Here is a 22,246-nt window from a genome sequence, read left to right on the forward strand (position 1 = left end):
AGAACCCGAAGAGTTTGCTGTTTCAGGCTGATCCTGTTGTCACTCTCAGGCAAAATGCCAATCACAATAACCTACCTTTAGTCCTCATCTGGGAATCAAGACTTGAGTCTAGGAAATACAATTTAATTAATGAAAGAAAATAAAAATGAAGAACATTATAAAAAAGAGATAAGCCTGAAATTTTCAGCAGCTTGTGCTTACTAGGAGGTGGAAAAATTCTTTTAAAAACTGTTTATGCCAGTGATTCCTAATACAAAACTAAAAAACTGGCATATACCAATTGAGACCATTGGTCCATGTAAACCGGTACTATTTCACCTGATGGGCATCATCAGCAATTGAAGTTCTGCAAGCTGGCTGTTTATTCGTTTTATTTATAGGCCATCTTTCTCCTGACAAGGGGACCAAAGGAGGCTAACAATATTAAAAGTAGAGTTAAAAACATAGTAGGGTAAACATAGTTAAAATACAATTGGATAATTAAAAGCAAGTAAACATTAAAAGCTATCTTAACTCTAAGAAGGCATTCAGGGATTCAATCAAGATTGTTAAAAGCCTGCCTGAAAAGATGGGTCTTCAGCTGACCCAAGATCTTTTTAGCGCAAGTAAAAGCCCAGCATCCTTCTGCAATCAAAGCATGTGCTATATCCACTGTATTATAGCCCCCCCCACTTGCCACATTTTCTACAGGAACTCAGTCGCTTCAAAGGGATCAGTGTACTTTTACAACTGTGGGCACAATTTGTGGGTACTTCTCAAGAAACAGGGAATAACAGAGTGGAGAGACATGTACTTAACCTCTCCTGCACCCACAAATTCTCCTCTGCCCTCCGCCACTCACCCTCTGCTAGACTAGTAGTTCTCAACCTTGGGTAACTCAGGAGTTCTTTGACTGCAACTTCCAGAAGCCTTCACCCCTAGCTGAGCTGGCCAGGGGTACAAATATATTGTGAGTAAAAAAAGGATTTCAATATTACCTAATAGTGCGGCAAGCACAACTAACAAAATGAGGTCTATTATTATTATGTTTGATAACTTTTTTTTTGGTTCATGAATGTTCCTGTTTCCAGCATCTTGGAGGTCCAAGGAATATCTTCTGAAGAAGTTAAATTACCACAAAACGAGCTTAGTGGGCAGTTATTTATGCTCGGAGCTCATCAACAGTATCCCAAGAATCCAAGACCTTGACTGCACATTTGAAGGGACTTTCTACTCAACACTTCCAGACCCTAGATTTTGATTTTCTATGAGTAGATAGATACCTGGACTGCATACATTTGCATTGGAAACTTTATCATATTATTTACCTGCTTAGCTTAAGACAGAACATTGTTTACAAATATTCTTTGATGGTTTGATATCAGTTGGTGATACATTTTATTGATATTTTTGTATATATTAATATTCTAATTTTTGTCCAGCTACAATACGGAGTTTCCCATTTGTTTATCTAGAATAAAGAATAAGGCAAGGTTTCAGAATCGGAAATCCACACACATACAGCTGTTACATTCCAGAGGGCGGGAAAAACAACAATTCTTCAAGAGCTTTCCAATAAACCTTCTTTTTATTGAGAACTAACGATTGTTCAAATGTGCAAGACGTCTTATGGCCTCATCTTACTCAGCAGGTTTTAATACTGGCATCAGAATCATTGTTAGCCCTACATATCCTCTTCTTTGCAATTTCAGCTTTTTGCAGTGAGAAGATGCACGATATGAGTAGAACATCTACCTGGTTCTATGAGCTTCAAGATTAAATAAAGTGTGGCACTGGTGACTATGGGAAGAGGGAGGGAAAAAAAAGAGTATTCTGACAAGGATATGCTAGTGGTATGGCACAGAGGCACATCACGACTCCTTTCACAAACACGGAAAGCACTCCAAGCGGTCTTTATTTAGGGAAAGGAAAATAGCAAAGTTCCGTTGAAGGATTCTACTGCAATCAGTCATTTGAGTAAGCAGAAACAGCAAACACACACACTGAAATAAACTACTTCTCTTTACAGCAGAATCTGGAATGCCACGTTCAGTCAGGCAAACAAATGGTAACGCTGTACATAACTGCTGGCAGTTTTTACAGAACAAGAGGTGGCATGACTTACTTGATTGTCCTGTACAGGTGTAACATGCCTTTGTTTAACTTTATACTGAATCATGTTTTCTTTCTTGCTTCCCTTTATGTTTTGGGCTGAGTATTGCTTTCCAATTTGACAGGAGCACAAGTCCTAGCTTGAGCTTTACATTGCATAGTTGTGAAAAAAACTGGCAGTTTTTACAGAACAATAGGTGGCATGGCTTACTTGATTGATTGTCCTGTACAGGTGTAACATGCCTTCATGAATATCATATCAATGCTTCAAAAATGTTACAAAGCATACAAAAAATCTATACACACAAAGAGAATATACAATGTGGAATAGTGGAATTATTTTAAATTTGGGGTTCCATAACTGACATAAAAACTCCAAATGAAATGGTTTTCAATAATTACAGTTTTAGTTTACAGTTCTGCTTTATTACTAATATTCTCCATATTCTGAGTGGTACAAGTGGTGGTATATTCTGACAGATATTTCTGCTCTACAGTTCAATGCAGCTAGGACAAACTTTGATGTATAAAGCTCCTTGAAACAGGTGTCCGCCTCGCAACAATGACGACATGCCACTTCGCCAGTTAATCCAAAGAAAAAGTCTTCATTTTCTCGGCTAATTCCTGTCTTATGCCAGTATGTTTCTTCAGGTTTTGAATTTCATGTGGCAGGTTAATGTCCCACACAGACACACACGAGGATATTCCTAACAATAATTAATAAAAATATATTTATGAGGAAATACATCTGTAAGATATTAATAAGAAAATATATTTCAGCTGTTCTACTAATTATTTTTAGAAAAAAGATCTTGAAGCCTGCAAGAGGCGTATTTAACAACCAATGTAATTCTTTAGAGATTAAAATGAGAAAAAGGCATAATTAAAGAGGTGAAGTAGAAATGATGACAGCAGATTAAGGTAGAAAAAATCTTCAAAAGTTGTTTTATTCAAATTTTATACATGGAAATGCCTAAGAAACATGCTTAGACCCAAAACTTCAGTTGTGCTTATGTGTACTGATTGTCGTAGTTGTCTTGTATGAGAAATACTCAGATTGTAAACCAGGTACCAACAGTGTTTTAACGGAAGACACAGCTCAGTGGTGATCAACCGATAGCAGCTATCCTATCAAGTTGCCACAAAGAAAGAAGACATTCTATGTATTTATTAATTATTATTTATTTAAAATACGTATATGCCACCTTTCTTCTAAAGGACCTGGTAAAAAAGAAACTAAGCCAAAAGCCAAATTTTAGATTGTTACAGTATTTAAAAAACACTAAACAATGTTTAATATTTAAACTCATAATAAGAGCAATATTAAAAGCACAAGTAAAATAGAGAACAAAATGCTCCCTTTACAAAAATCCCCTTGGTCAACCAGTTATTGTCTTCAAGAAAAGCCTGCTTGAAGAGAAAGGACAGCAAAGATGGGGCCAGTCTGGCCTCCTATGGGATGGAGTTCCAGAGTCTAGGAGCAGCAACAGAGAAGGCCTTCTCCTGCGTCACCACCAAATGCACCTGTGAAGACGGTGAGACCGAGAGAAAGGCCTTTTCGGATGATCTTAATACCTGGGTAGGCTCTAAAAGGGAGATTTTTTTTTAGATAGCGTGGGTCCAAGCTGTTCAGATATCTGCTAAGGGGCTGCTTGGCCTCTCCTCTCCCTGAACAGCTCACATTTGAGGAGGTAAATTATAAGAGCTGCTATTTAACTTTCAGAATAGACATCTGAAATTGCTTCTTTACCACCTTAATTTTTCTCTTCTATTGTGTGATTTAGATTGTAAGCCTTCGGGCAAAGACTTTCTTGTTTTTATGGATAAACTGTAAGCTGTACTGGGAGGCTTTTCAGCTGAAGAGAGGGATAAAGATGGTTTACAAAAATTAATTAGTAACAGGAGTTGAAATGTAAAAAAATAACTGATAGACTGAGAAAGACCTCTGTCCAAGACCCAGGAGTAAGGATGTCTGAGTCCATGTATTTTTATTTCTTGTATCACTTTCACACGTTTTTGCAGATAATTTCATTCAATTTCTGCATTTCTTTAAAACAAAAAATAGCAGCAAAATCTATTTTTAAATGCAGATTTTAATATGATTAAACTACTGAGACCTGCATCACAGCTTTCAGAGATTCTGACAGTATATTCGTGAAGGCTTTCACGGCCGGGATCTAATGGTTGTTGTGGGTTTTTTGGGCTCTTTGGCCGGGTTCTGAAGGTTTTCCTTCCTAATGTTTCGCCAGTCTCTGTGGCCAGCATCTTCAAGACACAATAATCACCCATCTACAGAAAAAGACAAAAGCCGATCTCACAGCCATAAATACTGCACTCCCAAGCCAACTACACCAGAGCACAGAGTGCTGTCCTCTGAAGATGCCAGCCACAGAGACTGGCGAAACGTTAGGAAGAAAAACCTTCAGAACACGGCTAAAGAGCCCGAAAAACCCACAACAACCATTCTGACAATAATTATATGTAGAAATTCACAGAGATGGAGTTCTCTGAATGACTGTCAGTTACAGTGTACAATATCATATAAATTAATCAGTCCAAGTCCCACACCTGCAAGTCCTCCTTCTTTTCTCATTTCATGTCGCAAGGGAAGGGGTGCAGGATCAAAGTGTCTGCTTTTAAATTTCACTTTTCTGTGGCCTTCAAACTCAGAACTGTGGTTTGTATAGAACAACAACAAGCTAAGATCAAACAACAGTTTCATAGTTCACACCTCAAAGTTGTTTAAACAAAACACAGGTCCTAGAGCATGGATTATTTGTTGTTAGTTTAGAAGGAAAGGAAAAGCTTTGTATTTCTTTAGCTTGGAGGAGAGAGCAAGGGGAAGCATGCAAATGTATGGGTTTGTATGGGTTTATCCATGTAACAGAACATGATGGTTTCCCATTATATGTAAAAATAGAAGTCAATATTTGATTGGTGGATCTACAAGTACCGTTATAGTACTTGTAGTATTTACTTTTGAGTAAATCCTATGGAACACAATGGAGCACAATTTAGACATTATAGGATTGTGCAATTAATTGTCAGGATGCTTTTGGGAATGTGTGTGTGTTTCCAAGGTAAAATAGGAAACAGCTGATAATAAAAGAGACACTGGTTGTATTTCAAGGTGCAGACCTAGTAATGCAACTAGCATCTCATTAATTAACTGGGATTCACGGCAGTGAGTTATACAATTTAACTTATGCACGTTTACTGTATATTACCAACAAGATTCTAGCCAATGAACATGTTACATGGCATATTAGGAATTCAGACACATGGAAATGCTCTTTACAAAGACTATGAGACTTTTCATTCAATAAACTGAGAATAACTGGAAAATAGCATTCTATTGTACATTATTGACATTGTGCAATGGGCTTTCGATAAAGGTCTATGGAAACTGAAGACCAAATCAAGACTGAACAAACCACTTTGTAATCTCATGAAACCACGATAAATATCTTTAAAAGTATAATGATTTATAGTGAGTATAGTATTCTACTACATATTAGAAGTAGTTAATTCTTACCTTGGGTATATTTGTTGTCTTCACTGTCAGTTTTATAACAGTAACCCAACACCAGAACAACATTCTTGAGGCTTCCTTTTGCCAAAATGGGAGGGTGGGGTGGGAGGGGAAAGAGAGATACAACATAGACCTATATTACTTAAAATTACTTAAAATTTCAGGTTTGTTGATTTTTCCATTCCTTTGTAGTCTTTCCTGGCCCCTAAAGATTCCCCAGACTTTGATAGGGCTTTTTTGGAGACAAGGGGCTCAGTCACAATGGCAATAATAAGTACAGTTGAATCAGTTTTAGCATTATTTAAATTGATTTATAAATTCCCAGGCACATGATGCATGGGGTCAACTTCATTGATTTGAACTACAAAACCAGTTTTTATTTTTAAAAGGCTGGTAAGGGCTTTTTAAAATACCTACGTTCCTTAACTGATTAATTTCAATTTGGTGTGCTAGTTGTGAATGCTGCTGTTGTTTTAATTTGTGCTCATGGATAGCAGGGGCGACATCATTTTTCTTTTTAATTTTTTTAATTCTTTATTTAATTTTTTAGCAATGCATCACTTAGGGCAGTATGACCACGTAAGAGGTGCACAACCACTTCAGCTGGTATCTTTTTGAGACATAACAGGATGACACCAGTGAAAGGGAAAGAGGTACCATATATTAAATTCAATCTCTATGGATTTCCTATTGGGCTTTGAAATAATTTTATATTAATGCAGCCATTGATTATTGATATATCACTTTTTTAAAAATTACAGCCAATAATTTAACCTCAAACAGAACCTGAAACAGGAAATTTAACCTCAACTAATTTAACCTCAATCAGGAAATTGAGTCAATTCCAGTGTAACTTCTCAAATGAGTTTTAGGTACCAGAAATACATAAAACTAACTTCAAAGTGAATGTGCATACTTATTATATACTGTGTGACTTTACATTGATATATAAAAAAGTCTGGACTGGAATTGATGTACATTGGCAGTTGACCAAGAGAAGCAAACTCACTCTACACTGGGTGTACACTGCCTGTACTTTGATGCCATGTCATAACTCAGAGCTGAATTTCACAAAGATATAAACAATCAGAACACTGCAGATAGTAAACAACACACAACCATCACTGTACCAGAAATATAACAAATATTTCCAATGCACTGAAAATGCTGTCATTAATTTTTGTGGTTTGGAGGCGATGACTCAGGAATTCTGGTTTTAGCTCAGCCAGTCATTTGCTTGCAGTTACTGCTTGTAGTAGATGTTAAGTTTTTTTAATCTGACTCTTTCTGCTGTTAACATTAAGTAAGGCAAGTTGCATGATGCAACTTCGTTATCTGGCACACTTCTCAATTACCACAAGGCGCAACTAACAAAGTAGAGTGGATCTGAGGAAATTAACATGATAGTGTCATGCTTTTTGTCTTGTTCAAGGTTAACAGGAAGACATAGGAGCCTTTTGCTCTAGTGGTGCCAACTCTCAAAACATAAAAAAATCTGGTCTCAAGTTCTACACATATGATTTAACTACTTGTTTCATGGTATTTAATTAACAGATTTCCAAATCTCACACCTGAGGATGCAGTCTTGTATGTATTTAACTGGAAATAAATTTTACTACTGAGACTTACTTCTGGGTTGATACAAATACTACCCAATGTGGTTTAGTGCAGTGGTTCCCAACCTTGAGTAACCTAGGTGTTCTTGGACTGCAGTTCCCAGAAATCCTGGCCAGCACAACTAGTGGGGAAGGCTTCTGGAAACTGCAGTCCAAGAACACCTGAGTTACCCAAGGCTGGGAACCACTGGTATAGTGGACAGAGTGATAGACTAGGACGCTGGAGGCCTGGGTTCAAATCTCCACTTAGCCATGGAAACTCACTTGGGGGAGTGGAACTGGTAAAACTACTCCTTAAATTTCTCATTTACCTTGAAAACCCTATTAGGATTGCTATAAATTGGCTCCGACTAGACAAGAATGCCTAGTTAGAATGCACAGTAAGAGTCATGGCTAGAAAACAAGGAAGGACATATTATACATAAACTGGGCACTGGAAAGTGCATTTCTCATGAGTGATGGCCTTTTTTGTGGCCCTGGGAGTCACTCGGGGGTTCATGGGTAGAGAGTTGCTGATATAAGTTCATTGGGGCTTACCTCCAAGTACATACATGTTGGGTTGCAGATACTAAAATGAATAAACTAATTGCCAAACAAAGCAAGTTAATTTGTATAATCCCAGAGATGAGAGAAGATTGTGTTGCGACATTTAGATGTTCACATTAGTTATGAATTTCCCTCTTCCAGTCATGGGCATTAATGTTTGTTTCCAGCTCAGACACACATATTAGCTAAGGTTTTTGCTCTTCTAGTTATAGACGATCTCTAATGGCTGCTTCTGGACATAAACATCTCCTGCCAATGCACCTTGCAACATTGTCCATGGATTAAAATATGTCTCTCAACTCCTTGAATAAAGGTCAGAAAACAAACGTATAAAATGAATCAAACACAAAATGCAAGCAAGAATAGATGTGTGGGTTACAAGAAATCCTCAAAAATCCACAATGTGGCAGTGCCTTTATTAAGGCCAACTTAAAAGACAAAAACATTTCTGTAAGCTTTTGAGATCGTAGAGCTCTTCCTGAGGCAAAAATAGACTAAAGCGTCACATTCCTGGAACCCTAATATAGATTCTGTCAGTGCTTTGCTTACCTAGTTGAGCTGTAATCATGAGTCTTACAGAATCACAGAAATCGCTTATGATTTTTATGAGGCAACGAGTGGAGAGGTCAAGCAATAAGATATGTCCTCCCCCTGTGCCTATCCAGAGGGCTGTGTTCTTCTGCAGGCAGATGCTCTTTACTCTTCCAGGATATGCAAGCTTCTGCTTGGATTCTTTATTCAGTTTTGGTACCTCCTCTCTGAAAAATGAGCACAACATTTTATACTGAAAGTGTGTTCAATTGTGTTCTCTCTCTCTCTCTCTCTCTCTTACAAATTCAGGTTCCTCTAAACATCTAATTAATACCAAGTTTAGAAAGTTAAAAGATTTGCAAATTGGCCGGTGCTTGACACCTTCTGAGCTGGCTTTCATTAAATGGTCATAAATGCTTTGAACTATACTGTTTCCGCATATTTTTCACATGAGGTTCGCAGCTTGGGCTGTCCATCTGGATCCGGTGCTTACTATGGAAAACCTACTTCCATATTTAGCAGATTGCCCAGCTGCGTCCCTATCTTGATAGTGGGGTGCTCACCAGTCTGGTCTATGCGCTTGTAATCTCAAGATTAGACTACTGTAATGCGCTCTATGTGGGACTACCTTTGAGACTGATGCAGAAATGACAAATGGTGCAGAATGCGGCAGCCAGACTTCTCATCAGGGTGAGAAAACATTAACATCCCCCACTCTGGCTGCCTTGCACTGGCTGCCCATTCGTTTCCACATTGATTTCAAAGTATTAACAATGACATATAAAGCCCTAAATGGTCTAGGACCTTGATATCTAGTGGAATGCCTTCTCCCACCTAGATCTACCCGAATCACTGGTTCTAGCCAGGATGGGCAGCTGAGGGGCCTAATGCCAAGGGAGGCCCGGAGAGAAAGAACAAGAAACTGGGCCTCCTCAGCAGTGGCCCCTCGCCTTTGGAACAGTCTGCTTCCAGATATTTGTCTGGCTCCCTTGTTGGGTGTTTTTAAGAACAAACTTAAGACCTCGCTCTTTAGGCAGGCCTTCCCTCCTGTCATTACTTGAGATTTATTCTTGAATTATATAAATAAATAAATAAATAATTTACAATATTTCAAATATTACAGTTTATTTTAATTTTAACAATGATATTCTCTCCCCCACTCCCAGTTGCTTAAAGCTTTTAGTTGGAAAATTCCATTTTAATTGGAAAAAGAACTTGTAAGTTAATCAAAGAAGGATATATGTTCTAATATGCTGGTCAAAAGAGTTGATCAGCATAGAGATCAATTTGTACTATTTTGCTGCATTGCCTGAACTTGTTTTGCTGTAAGAGTTCTTTCAGTCTTTTGACACCATCATTTTACTTCGGAAATTAGCCTGTCTACCCACATTACCCTGATTCTGCTGTAATAGCTCTAGGGAGGACATTCATGCTCACTTTAGAAAATGCACACAGTCGATCAGCTCACAAAGTTTCTCTGTCTTTTTATCCCAAATTTCAACAAAATAGCTATTCTTCTTTGCCAGGTAGATGGATTTGTCAACTGCTATTGAAATAATATTGGCATCACTGTAAGCCTTGTGGCACAATCTGAGATAAAACAGGCACGGGGGGGGGGGGAGAGAGAAGAGAAGAGCAAAATATCAAAATGGTAAACTTGAGTATCTCTGAGAAACTATGCTTACAAAGGATGTCACACACCCAAACACCCATTTCCAATGTAACCCTGGAGAAAACCAGTGATGGATGATATCAACAATTGACTTCTGTAACGATTGTGCAGGCAATGTCAGTTGGAAGTTACTACCACTGTATTGCACAATCTTTACAGAAGGACTGTAAGTTTATTATTGATATCATTTTAGACCAGTTGCTGGATGTACACACCTCACAGAGAAACCAGCAGAAGCTGCATTGGTGGCAAAAGTGTATTTCATAGGACAGTGTTCAATAAAGTAAGTTCCACTGATCAAACTCCTCCTACTTCATTTAGGAAAGCCGACCAATCAATCTGTGCCTAACGGTCTCCTCAGAACCTGCTCAAGGTGGCTCGGAGGAGGGTAGAGGACGAATGTTCTGTCTCCCTAACATCCAGACACTAACTACATTCGTTTAAAACATCACATAGGTTAACAGCATGGAAATAAATGGAAACAAACACACAGGAGGAAATTGCACAGCATTTATGTAAATCTGAAAGTATTGGACTTCATGAATCTTTTGTCAATGAGTACAACCCAAAATGAGTTTATTTGCAAACTCTGGACAGTTCATTTAACTGTATCATATTAACCATGTTTTACAGGTGAGAAAACTGAGTAAGGTCTCCTTTCGGTTGGTAAAGGACCCTATCCCTCTACCTCATCCAAAATATACAGGTGAGACAACTGTAAAGTACCACAACATTTGGGAAAAAATCATTTTGAAAATCTAATTGATATATTTTAAAGAAAGCAAGTAGGGGAGAGAGAAAAGCCATTACTTTAATTTTAAAACAATAAAACAAACTCACAGTTGGCTTGTTTTTGTCTCGATTAGCTTCTGGACTGACAGGTCACTGGACAATGATACAATCTTTGTCCCACAGCCTCCCCAGATTACATTTTTTTCAGACAGATAACTAGATTCACTTAAACACATAAATGGAGTGCTGATGTTCCCAACTGGAAAAACTTTCAAAGGTGCCGCACCTTTGTACTGAAAATGCAGATGAGACAATGAGAGAAATGTCAGTTGCTTCACAAAAGACAGGATATTGCCACTTGCTTGTCACTGTCTTAACATTTTGAGCATCCTTGCAAATACTGTAAGACAAATTTTAAAGTTACTGGAAGAGCAATCCTTGGCAGGCCTGCTAAGAAGCAAACCCCACTGAAATTAATTGGGTTTACTACTAGCTATGTACATAAGAGACTTGTAGTCCACAGCACTTAAGTATAGATCAATACGCATCTGTGACTTAGACGAATTGAGTCAGCATGAAGAGAAACAATTGCCTCCGGAGTCACACTGATAGGTTATCGGTGCCTGCAAAGAGCCTATTTGGAACACTCCAGAGTAGATCCTTATGGTGGTAACCCAATCCACCCTCCCAAACCTATATAATCCAGATTCAGTTCTTTTTCATCTGCCACCAGAGTGACATTGACTTGGATAACTCTCACTGAATTTTTTACGCTTGTAATCATCTCTATTCCCTTCTTCCCCCCCCCCCTTACTATCGTATTTCTTGTTTTTCTTCCCTTGTCACAATATAGTTAACACTAGCTTGTTGATTGTTCTTTTTGATGCTTCACAGGCTTTGCCCATGCATATGGCCCCCTAAGGCCTTGTTCAAGAAATGCAGTTCATGGGGTGGCAGTAGTGCCCCCTATGGACAGACATTCTAAGTGTGTCTTTTGATCCCAGCTCTGCTTGATTTGCAAAAATTTAACCAAAGAAGGCCATTGTATTCTCGAAGGCTTTCATGGCCAGGATCTGATGGTTGTTGTGGGTTTTTCGGGCTCTTTGGCTGTGTTCTGAAGGTTGTTTTTCCTGATGTTTCGCTTGTCTCTGTGGCCGGCATCTTTAGAGGACTGGAATAGGAACTCTGTCCATGCTCTGTTGCCGTTTGTTGGATAGTTGAGTATTTATAGCTGTGGGAACACCTTTTGTCCTTTTCAGGAGATAGGGTGATCAGCGTGTTTTTGTTGTGGATGTATTGCGGTGATAAGTGGGAGAGATTATCTGTCACTGTGGTTGATGGGTGTCTTTAGCTGGTCTCTTTTGTGCAATGATCCCTGGTCCTTGTGGCTGGGTAGAGTTCATTGACCTTCTGCAGGCTGTATTTTCCAGAGATGGAAGCCAAGCCTTGTTCAGTTTCAGACATTCCTCTTTCTTGTTGAAGCTATGCTAATGTTTATGGATTTCAATGGCTTCCCTGTGCAGTCTAACATAATGCTTGCTGGCGTTGTCCAGTACTTCAATATTTTGAAATAGAATTTCATGTCCAGCTTGTTTTAGGGCATGTTCAGCTACTGCAGATTTTTCTGGTTGTTTTAGTCTGCAGTGTCTCTCATATTCTTTGATTTTGTTGTGAATGCTGCGTTTTGTGGTTCCAATATATACCTGTCCACAACTGCAAGGTATCCGGTATACTCCTGCAGTGGTCAGGGGGTCCCCTTTTGTCCTTTGCTGACCGTAACATTTGTTGCATTTTTGTGGTAGGTCTGAATACTGTTTGTAGGCTGTGTATTTTTCAAAAGTTTCCCCATGCGGTCCATGACCCCTTTGATGTATGGCAGAAATACTTTATTTGTGGGTGGCTGTTTTTCCTCTTCAGTTTGGTGTTGTTTTCTTGGTTTGATGATTGTTTTGATTTCATTCTTGGAATAGCCATTTGCCTGTAGGGGGATGTTAGACTGCACAGGGAAGCCATAAAAATCCACAGCCATAAATACTCAACTATCTAACAACAGAGCATGGATAGAGTGCCTACTCCAGTCTTCTGAAGATGCCGACCACAGAGACTGGCAAAACATCAGGAAGAACAACCTTCAGAACACGGCCAAAGAGCACGAAAAACCCATAATAACCAAAGAGGGCCATTGTTTGAGGCAATCTTTCCTGTGGCAGCAATCCTTGGAGGCTGCTGGTAGGGGATTGTGATGGTGTGCAACTACTACTGTTCCAACCACCTCCAGCTTGGCCTTCATATTAGTTAGTCCTTCCAAGGCATCAGGGCACCTAGCCCCCCCCCCCCCACTATCTGCTCTCCAGACTTGCAGTTATTATTGACAAGACAGGCTCTGCACAGGCACAGATACCCCATCAGTATGATCCACAGAGACTGTGAAGGGAAATCCCAACGACATATCACAAGCTACACACACACAAAAAAAACCTTTTACATTCAAAATATTATTGCCATGTGGCTGCTTTTCAAGAAGCACACAGCTCTTTGGATGGGTGTAATGGTTTAACATGACTGAGAGGAGAAGAAGAAAGAATTCTTTGAAGATAGCTCTGCATATGTACCTTTACTGCTTTGTCTTCAAATACTGCTAGTTGTCCATCAGCAGTACCCACTAAAAAGAAATTTTTCTGTTTGCTGAAATGAAAAGTGGAAGTGTTCACATGTATTGCTGAAACAAGCTTATCACACCATACTCTGAATGCAGTTCATGATTTACTGATATAGAATTTGTTTATTTTATTTATTTGTTTTATTTATAGGTCTGTTTTCTCCCAATAAGGGTACCCAAGGCTCCTCACAATATTAAAAGAAATAGAATTAAAACATGATAGGCTAAACATTAAAAAACAATTAAACTATATGCTAATTAAAATACAAGTAAATAATTAAAAGCAAGTAAACATTAAAAAGAGTTAAATCAAACAGCTAGTCCCAATCAGAAGAGACTCACTGAATGAAATGGATTTGTTCAATCAACTTTTGTGTATGGCCCATGGATTCAATGGGTCTAAATCTAGTTTGGATTAATAAATGCATTTGGCCCATAGGCTTTTACTCCGTGCTAAAAGACCACTGCACAGTTGACACTTGTAGTGACCTGCAAAAATTCAAACAAGCAGTATGATGTAACTACATCCATAAAATAGATATCCAAACTTCCCAAAAGCAGTCTTGCAATAAACCACACGCCCAGTGTCAACTTCCCTGAAACACTATATTATGTTTAATGTACACTCAGACTTAGCTGTACTTTTGCTTTCCAAAAAAGCTGCAGTAAAGACATGTGACGGAATCAGACATCTTCTGGAGTTGGTGCCTGTGCTTCTCGTCTTGTGCATGAAAGGCCAACAGAGAACCGGACTGTGTTCCTGCTACAACCCAGTTTTCCTTCTCTGCAGGAAGAGTCACCAAGGCCAAGCACAGTATTCTAGTGTCTGCAATGTCCTGATGGGTAAAACAAGAAGAGTACAATATTTGCCCACAGTTCGACAAAATCACACATATTAATTCTTCCGGCCCTTGATTGGCTTCTTCTGATATTGTTCAACAGAAATTTTTCAAAAGGTCATTACTAGAGATGGGCACGAACTGGTCCAGCATGGTTTGTTTGCTGGCTGAACAGCTGTTCTGCAATTCGGCATCCCACTCCCTCCAGCGGGAACCCACTCGGCAAACCAGTGGACCAAACAGCAGTCTAGCAGCACTTTTTGACGCCTACCTGACATGTATGCCCATCTGTATTTAAGTCAACAAATGAAAGTTGTGCTCCTTCTGAATTCCCACCGCCTAGCCAGACTCCTGTCTTCTTGCAACATTGATTTGTGGCAACCATACACTCTGATACAGCGGCAGAGGGTACTGAAATATATCTCATCAGGCAGACAAGCTCTGCAGAATTCAAAATCTCATAAACCTGCAGAAAAACCCACATTAGTCACAACAGTTGGTCACAGCTCTTGCTCAGTTTCTTTATACACAATATTCTTAAACGCTAGTCAAGGGATATGGGAACCTGTGGTGCTCTAGATGTTGTGGGACCGCAACATCTGTATCTTATTGCTGCTGCTTGTCCCAGCTATGGCTTCTGGGAGGTGCAAATCAACAACATCCCAAGAGTTATACATTCCCCATGCCTTAAACTATATACTAATTATATGGCACCAAAATACAGTATACAGTAAATATCACATAGCTGTGTTTTATTTAGTAAGGCTGAATAGCTTGTAATACTGTAATACAATAGTTACGATGCAGTTATTTACAATAGAATCATTTTTGTTCATTGTGCTGCTAATTCTTTTCTTCCAGATTTGTAAATCTGCATAATTTGAAGGGATATTGTCAAGAGTATTTTAAATAAATTTTTGAAACTGCATTTTAAAATTTCCAACTTACAGTGACCATTTTCAGTGCCTCCTTCTAGGGATGCTCTAGGACTGTGCAGCTTGCCCAAGGCTACACGGGATGGTACTTCTTCACAGAAGCATAGTAGAAAACCAACCTTGCAATCTCTGGTTCTGCAGCCAGATACTTAAACAACTGAGCTATCCAACACTGTTAACAGTTGTAAGCTATTTTGAGTTGTTAGGGAACGGGTAAAAATATTGTGAAAAAATAATTAACTAGCAGCTAATAGAACTTAATGAAATCTGCAAGTATATCTCCACCATGAGGCCATTATGTGGTCTTACACAAGTAATAAGATTATTACTTAAGCAGGGAGGCAAATGAGACAAACTTTTCTTTGGCAAAACCAGAGCTTAAAAATATTACTTTTTTTTCTGTTATAGTCCCCAGAATCATCCAGATGGCATAGCCAGGGGACAAAATGCACAACATTATAGATGAGCAAAATATTAACACATAATGACGGGATCCACAGTGTGCCTCAGGCTTCTTCATGGCTGGAAGGAGTCTGGAAGCTTTTGCTTCTGTTTTTGATTAAGTGGGGCTTGTACTGTTTGAACCCAACAAACTGTTTAATCTTGACAATAGTTTGTTGAAAGAAGCCTATCTGAAAGTTGATTTATTTGAGCAACTCAAAGTTATGTTTAACCACATTTTTCAGTGGGCTCAAGCTACATGGAATATACTTAAGGCTGAAACTGAAATGCCACCTATAAATTTAGTTCATCAATCATTTTATGACAAGAGACTACATCACCTTTGTAACATCTGTGACATCAAACACAATACACAGAAAACACCCGTTTAACCTACCTGAGCAGATGTAGGTCTTTCTTGAGGATTTTCTTTCAAACACTTCTTAATTAAATCTTCAACTTCTGGCCAGGGGGCACAATTATACTCTTTGACAGGATCTAAAATGTATATTTCTGAAGTTCAGTTGGACAAATCAAACTCTACAACTCACTGTTAAATGTAACAGACCCCCCTTTCAATAATTTATTTTGTCACAGAGATTAAAAGGAATGTTCATGTATAATCAAAAGTGAGGTGTACTAAGGGTCACTTGCTCATCTGTGATTTGGTCCACAATGGCATCATACAAGTTTCACAGAGGCACGCTGCAAATTACAAGCAGTGCCTAGAACCACATCACCCGTTATGTCTTTTGTAAAACTCCTGAGGAAAAGTTAGCATTAGAAAGTAAAATGGCTGCACATAGTGTTCAAAAAATAACTACTGCATGTTGGGGAGATGAAATGGCAATGGTAATAAGGCAGCAGGTTGCTAAGTAACCTTTCATCTTTGGAGGTACTTCCAGTGAACTGCAAAATAACCCGCTGTAATTTCAGAGGTTAGCTTGGGCTCTGTACACAGATACTGAGAATCAAATTCAATTACAGAGCTCAGCATATCTCACAATATTACTCATGATAGTTTTAAAAGCCAAAAAATCAAATTGAATTACAAATCTCAACATATCGGCCATGGCTCAAAACTACAGGAATTCCAGTCAGCAGATGGTATCTTGTTCTTTAGCAGGTTATATAACCTGGTTCTTTTTCTGAGCACAAACAAGTTGCTTACATCGAGTTTGCCTTGACTTTCTCCTTAAGGTCAGCTTCTACCATGTAGAAACTGTGGATACACAATGGAGCCCGTTTGTATGCCAGAGCCATTGTGTTCTGTTCTTCAAGATACACAATGGTGTCCCACATACTATCTTACATGACAAGTACATTAAACAAGAAAAAATAAAACTAGTCAACAAGGTGAACCATATCAATCAAAGCTATGGCAGGCATAGTTTACTCTGTAAATCTAATGGTAAACTCACAATCACAACTTCCTTGTGAGCTCAAAGCTGGTACAAATCAAGTAAAACTATGAGGACAAAAGGAAGAAGAATGCAACCAGCGCTGGTCATACACCAGGCATGGGATTTTCGTTAGGCAATGAATAAAAAGTGCAATGAAATAGGCTCTTCCCCCCCCCTTCATAGTCTTTTGTTGTGTTCCAAAAACAGCCTCTTAGAAACTAATGGTTCATTTCAACAAAAGAGGGAACAACGAAAATGCCATACCAATTTTGTTTCCCTTCTTTCATTTGAAGTAAATAAAGACACAGTGAGAGCTGGGTTTCACTTAGCATTCCAGTACTGAAAAACTATACAAGAAAGTATTTCTAATGTCAGTCAAACAAAACCCCCAAAAATTAAGAGTGAGGGAGGGGCATTCTAAACACCCTTTGCATTTATTTTTACAACCATGTGCATTTTTAGATTTCTGTGTTAGAAAGGAAAAGCTTCAGACTTGAACCACCTTGTGCAAGCAGTAACCACTGAATCCATGCACTAAACAGTATTAAAATGAGATATACCTGGCAATTTTCCATGGATAGCGAGTTCATCAAATTCATTAGGAAATTTCATGCCTTCTAATATCCTCCCGCCAGCTGTTAAAATGTCATACAAGAGCAAGCCAAATGAATAAACATCAGCTTGCTGGTTGTAAATAACGTTTCCTCTTGCAACCTCTGGTGCTCTGAATCCTTCAAATATCAAAACAAAACAACACAAGTCATTAATTGTTACATTTCTTGCCAGGCAGATGCTGCACTCATTTTAATTTAAGAATCTTAAATAATGCTGAATGCCACAGGAGTTCAACAGAAATAAAATGGTGGCCCAGAAGAGCCATGTACTGTATGTCTAAAAGGCAAGTATAAACCTAACAGTACAGAGAAGTTCTGTAAAAATTACCACCCTGTGGCCCTGAGAAACATTTTTGAATTTCAAACTACAGCTCCCAAAATCCCATAGCCAAGATGGCTCCTTCCGTTTTTTGCTCTCTTTCTGTCTCTCTTTTCAAACTCACATCTGCAGACACACTCGCACAACACACAAAAATATACACAGAAAAACAAGGAAGTCCTTGACATTTTGCATTTGTTGCGTGGCCTTCTATGTGGGTAGCAAAGCAGCTCACAAACACAAAGTGTAAATGGAAATGCTGGTAAGGCACACGTTCTAGTCCAGACTTCCCCAATGAGGTGCCCCCTTCCTATGTGTTGGATTACAAAATTCCATCTTCCTTAGACAGCACACTCCATGGCCAAACTAAATGGGGATGATGGCAACTGCGGTCCAAGAATCTTGAGGGCACTTGAATAGGGGAATCTGCTGTAGAATGCTTCACTGTGAGGCCAGACAAGAACAGTAAAATAATTTTAATTATTCCATACACAAAGCCCAATTAAACAGTAAAACTATTCCACTGTAATTAAAATAACTTTGTCTGAGTTACTGAGCTCATCAAAACGAATTGTATTACAGCATCTCTTACACTATACAGTGGTGCCTCGCACAACGATGTTAATTGGTTCCAAAAAATTCATCGTTGTGTGAATCATCGTTCTGCGAAACACCATTTCCCATAGGAATGCATTGAAAACTGGTTAATCCGTTCCAATTGGAACGGATTGCCATCCTTAAGCGAAAATCCCTATAGGAAACATCGTTGTGTGAAACAATGTTTCCTCCATTCAAATGCATTGCAGCCTTTCCAATGCATTTTAATGGTTTAGCGAAGTCAATTTTTGCAAATTTAAGTGTGTCATAAAAGGGTCAAAAACGGTTTTAAATGCTTGGAATAGCTTCTGCACCTTCTAAAACGGGTGCAAACTTAATTTGTCTTTGATCTCACTTTTCGTTAATTTTTGCTGAATTTTTTCCCCCACCAACTTTTGACAGCTGTCAAAATCTGACAGCTCCATTGTTTCCTATGGGGCACAAAAATATTCACCATAAATTAACGAAGACTCAGATCAAAGCCAAATCAGGTGTGCACCCGTATTAGAAGGTTCTTCAATGATCCCAAGCATTAAAAACTGTTAATAGCCACCTTTCCTGCTCTTTTTTGCAAACATCATTCAGTGAAACAGGGGACCCAAAACGCAATCGTTGTGTGAAGCATGGTCCCAAAATCGTTGTGCGAAAATTCCCCATAGGAAACATCGTTGTGTGAGGCGGCAAATTTTTCAGAAAAAGCCATCGTTGTGTGAATTCATCGTTGTGTGAGGCATTCGTTGTGCAAGGCACCACTGTACAGTACCTCCATATCAATCCTGCTCCTATATATGAAATGAAGAGAAGACAGGACAAGATGAAACCAGGCAAAGGAACAATTATGAAGATGGCAGTACTCCACAATGCAGGTGTTACTCAATTTAAATGGAAAGCGTGAATTCTTTCATACCTGCTGTGCCCTCTGAAGTTTTTATCCCCATTCGGCAACAATACTGGGCAATGCCGTAGTCAGCAATCTTTGCGATCATTGCTGAATTGGGATACAATGTAAATAGAAGAACATTGTGAGGCTTTAAGTCACGATAGATTATCATTGCTGAATGAAGATACCTATTAGAAAAAAAGATATGCATTGGAAATGCTCATTGAAATATTACATAAAAATCCATTAAGGACACAAAATGAAAGTGTGGAGCATGTTGGCAAATAAACGTGCCACATAATTTGACTGAATTAACTGTGGTCAAGCAATACAAATGGGAAGAGAGAGGGTCCAAAGCAGCTTTACTAATATGAAGAATGCAAGATGCAACACTGATTTTGAGAATGGGCATGGAACAGTGCTATGTTTCATAGTTCTACTACTATACATTATGCAATTTAATACAGGCTACCATAAAATAAATAGAAGAATTTGAAACATAAATTTATCTCAAAATTGTAGGAATCAAGAGGATAAGCAATGAAGAATAAAGGAAATTAATAAAGATCAAAACATCACAGATGTTAAATGTAGAAAGCTACAATATTTCAGTCCTGTAGTGAGAAACAGAAAATATAGATTTTTTTACAACCAATCATTTAAGATAAAATGAGTATTTTAAAAGTGCAGGAAGAAGAATAACGTATTAGATGAAGAATGTGGGAAATGGCTTTGGATACAACACTACCGTATAAAGCTAACACACCTGAAGTCATAATAGCTACAATGATGGTCAGCCTGCAGTAGGACAAGATCAAGAAGAAGTAGAAGAAGAATTTAGCTGATCAGATTAGGAATTGGTATATATGAAACAGTTTATTCAAAATTATTCTAATGGAAGGTACTTTGCTTAATTTAACATCCTATTAGCACAGTTTTATATATGTCTACTCAGCCGTAAATCCTCCTGAAGGGAGCTAGCTTCCAGGTGCAAGCCTGTAAATACCACTCAGCATGAAATGGCATGGATCACAATAAGAAATTTAAGCAATAAGCCTCTATAACACTCAGCAGGATTTGATAGCACCAAACATCCTGTGGGTTTTCCATATTTATCTGTCTATTCATAGAATCTGAGTACTTGAACACATGCCCAGATTCAATATGTGAAAGCCTATATATAGTAAAGTGATCCATAAATGAAACTCAACAGATATCTTATTAAAAGTGAACATTGATTGAGGGCAAATGGAGGAACAGATCTGAAATATATTTTGAAAGGGAAAGGCTTTTAATGAACTTGTACTCCAAAGGTCATTTTAGATTGATATACCTTAAGCCATCTGCTACATGTAGAGCTATTCTGTGCTGGAGTGTTCTGGTCAGACTTGCATTGTCCTGTTGCAGTAATCGATCCAGAGACCCCTTTGGGGCCAACTCCATGACAAGCATCCGGGGACGCACTGCTGCAGCCAGCAAGAACACTAAGCTAGGGTGATGGAGATGACAAAGCACTGCAAGTTCCTGGAGACAGTAAAATAAAAGTGAAAGGACAGAAATGTTAACACTGGCGTTTGTTGTGGTTCTGTTTGTTTTGCATTAGCACCTTTGCGCTTAGGGGATGTTCGCAGGAAATCAAAATAGATTGAGGGAAATGTTCAATCTCGCATACACAAGGTGACAAATAAATGGTTTAAGAGGAGCTTGCAGATCTTTGCTTCCCCCATTATACTGATATTTATGTATATTTGATATCGTTTAACTAAATTACTAGTGCCTTACTTCTCTTTTGCATGGCAATTTGAAGGAGGCTAGTAATAAGCATATTAGAAGTAAATACAAAAACATACACATTGAATGAAACAACTCTCCAAAATCAGAACAGCAAAACTAATCACAAAGTATATCTATAACAAGGCCATATCCATAGCTATCAAGCAGCACAATCTCCAATGGCCTTCTAAAAGAGCCATGTCTTTGCTATGCTTTGTGAAGAGCACTTTGCAGTACTCCAGTCTAGAAACTCCTGGCAGGCAGGCAGGCAGGCACAAAAGGAAGGAAGGAAGGAAGGAAGGAAGGAAGGAAGGAAGGAAGGAAGGAAGGAAGGAAGGAAGGAAGGAAAAGAAAAATTCTATTTTGCAAACTATCCTAAATATGTTCTATAAAGAAGCATCCTTCTATTTCTTACTTGTCTTAGAAGCCTAAGAGATGTGTGCTTATTAAAAATCTTTACAGCTACTTCTTCTCCACTGTAAGAAGCACGATACACAGATCCAAATCCACCATCACCTTTCCCGAAAGAAAAGAGAACACAATATTAGAATCACACACTGTCATTCTTGAGTGTGGTATCATGTTTTTCAAACATACCAAGCATTACATTCATGTGTTTTAAATTGCAGGCATTCTTCTGTATAGCTATGGCAGTAGACAATGTACAGAACAAATAATTATTTGATTTAGCTGGTTGGATAGCTCAGTGAGTTAGGTATCTGGCCGTGGAACCAGAGGTTGGGACTTCAATTCCCCAATGTGCATCACAGAATAGCCAGTCTATGTGACCTTGGGCAAGCACACATTATTACTATGACAATTTAGCTGAATGTTATAATCTTCTCAGAATAATAAGTGCACTTGTTGGAATATTAGCCAGGGTGATTGGTGCAGATAGCCCTCATTCTCATTTCTATTTCTCTGTCTATCTGCCACTTTTATTTAAACAATGGTATGGAGGAACCACACACGCACACACGGCTAAGGGTTGGCATAGACAACTGCACTAAAATAACCCAATGTGCCATGCTGCTGTCAACTACAATTCTGGAATGCTGGCAAAGAT

The 22,246-nt window shown here is 38.6% G+C and overlaps 1 protein-coding gene across 4 annotated transcripts in view; it reads right to left on the bottom strand.

Annotated features, from left to right (window-relative positions):
• Positions 1–1,548: 1,548 nt before the first annotated feature.
• LRRK2 (leucine rich repeat kinase 2) overlaps positions 1,549–22,246 on the bottom strand; it is a 101,027-nt gene continuing 80,329 nt past the window's right edge. The window contains exons 39-52 of one of the 4 annotated variants that reach the window (XM_073000645.2): positions 21,596–21,696; positions 20,741–20,931; positions 20,174–20,205; positions 19,435–19,515; positions 17,558–17,728; positions 15,992–16,092; positions 14,490–14,684; positions 14,022–14,215; positions 13,333–13,405; positions 10,829–11,013; positions 9,754–9,906; positions 8,335–8,543; positions 5,627–5,701; positions 1,549–2,798 (exon numbers count right to left, since the gene is read on the bottom strand). In XM_073000645.2, coding sequence (XP_072856746.2) covers positions 2,677–2,798; positions 5,627–5,701; positions 8,335–8,543; positions 9,754–9,906; positions 10,829–11,013; positions 13,333–13,405; positions 14,022–14,215; positions 14,490–14,684; positions 15,992–16,092; positions 17,558–17,728; positions 19,435–19,515; positions 20,174–20,205; positions 20,741–20,931; positions 21,596–21,696 — 1,883 coding nt within the window. In that variant the 3' untranslated portion in view covers positions 1,549–2,676. Of the gene's footprint in view, positions 2,799–5,626; positions 5,702–8,334; positions 8,544–9,753; positions 9,907–10,828; positions 11,121–13,332; positions 13,406–14,003; positions 14,216–14,489; positions 14,685–15,991; positions 16,093–17,557; positions 17,729–19,434; positions 19,596–20,173; positions 20,206–20,740; positions 20,932–21,595; positions 21,697–22,246 lie in introns of those variants that run through there. The other 3 variants (XM_020796985.3, XM_020796987.3, XM_073000646.2) reach the window with 3 other exon arrangements.

The sequence above is a fragment of the Pogona vitticeps genome, chromosome 5 (genome assembly GCF_051106095.1).
Source record: "Pogona vitticeps strain Pit_001003342236 chromosome 5, PviZW2.1, whole genome shotgun sequence".
NCBI classification, from domain to species: Eukaryota; Metazoa; Chordata; class Lepidosauria; order Squamata; family Agamidae; genus Pogona; species Pogona vitticeps.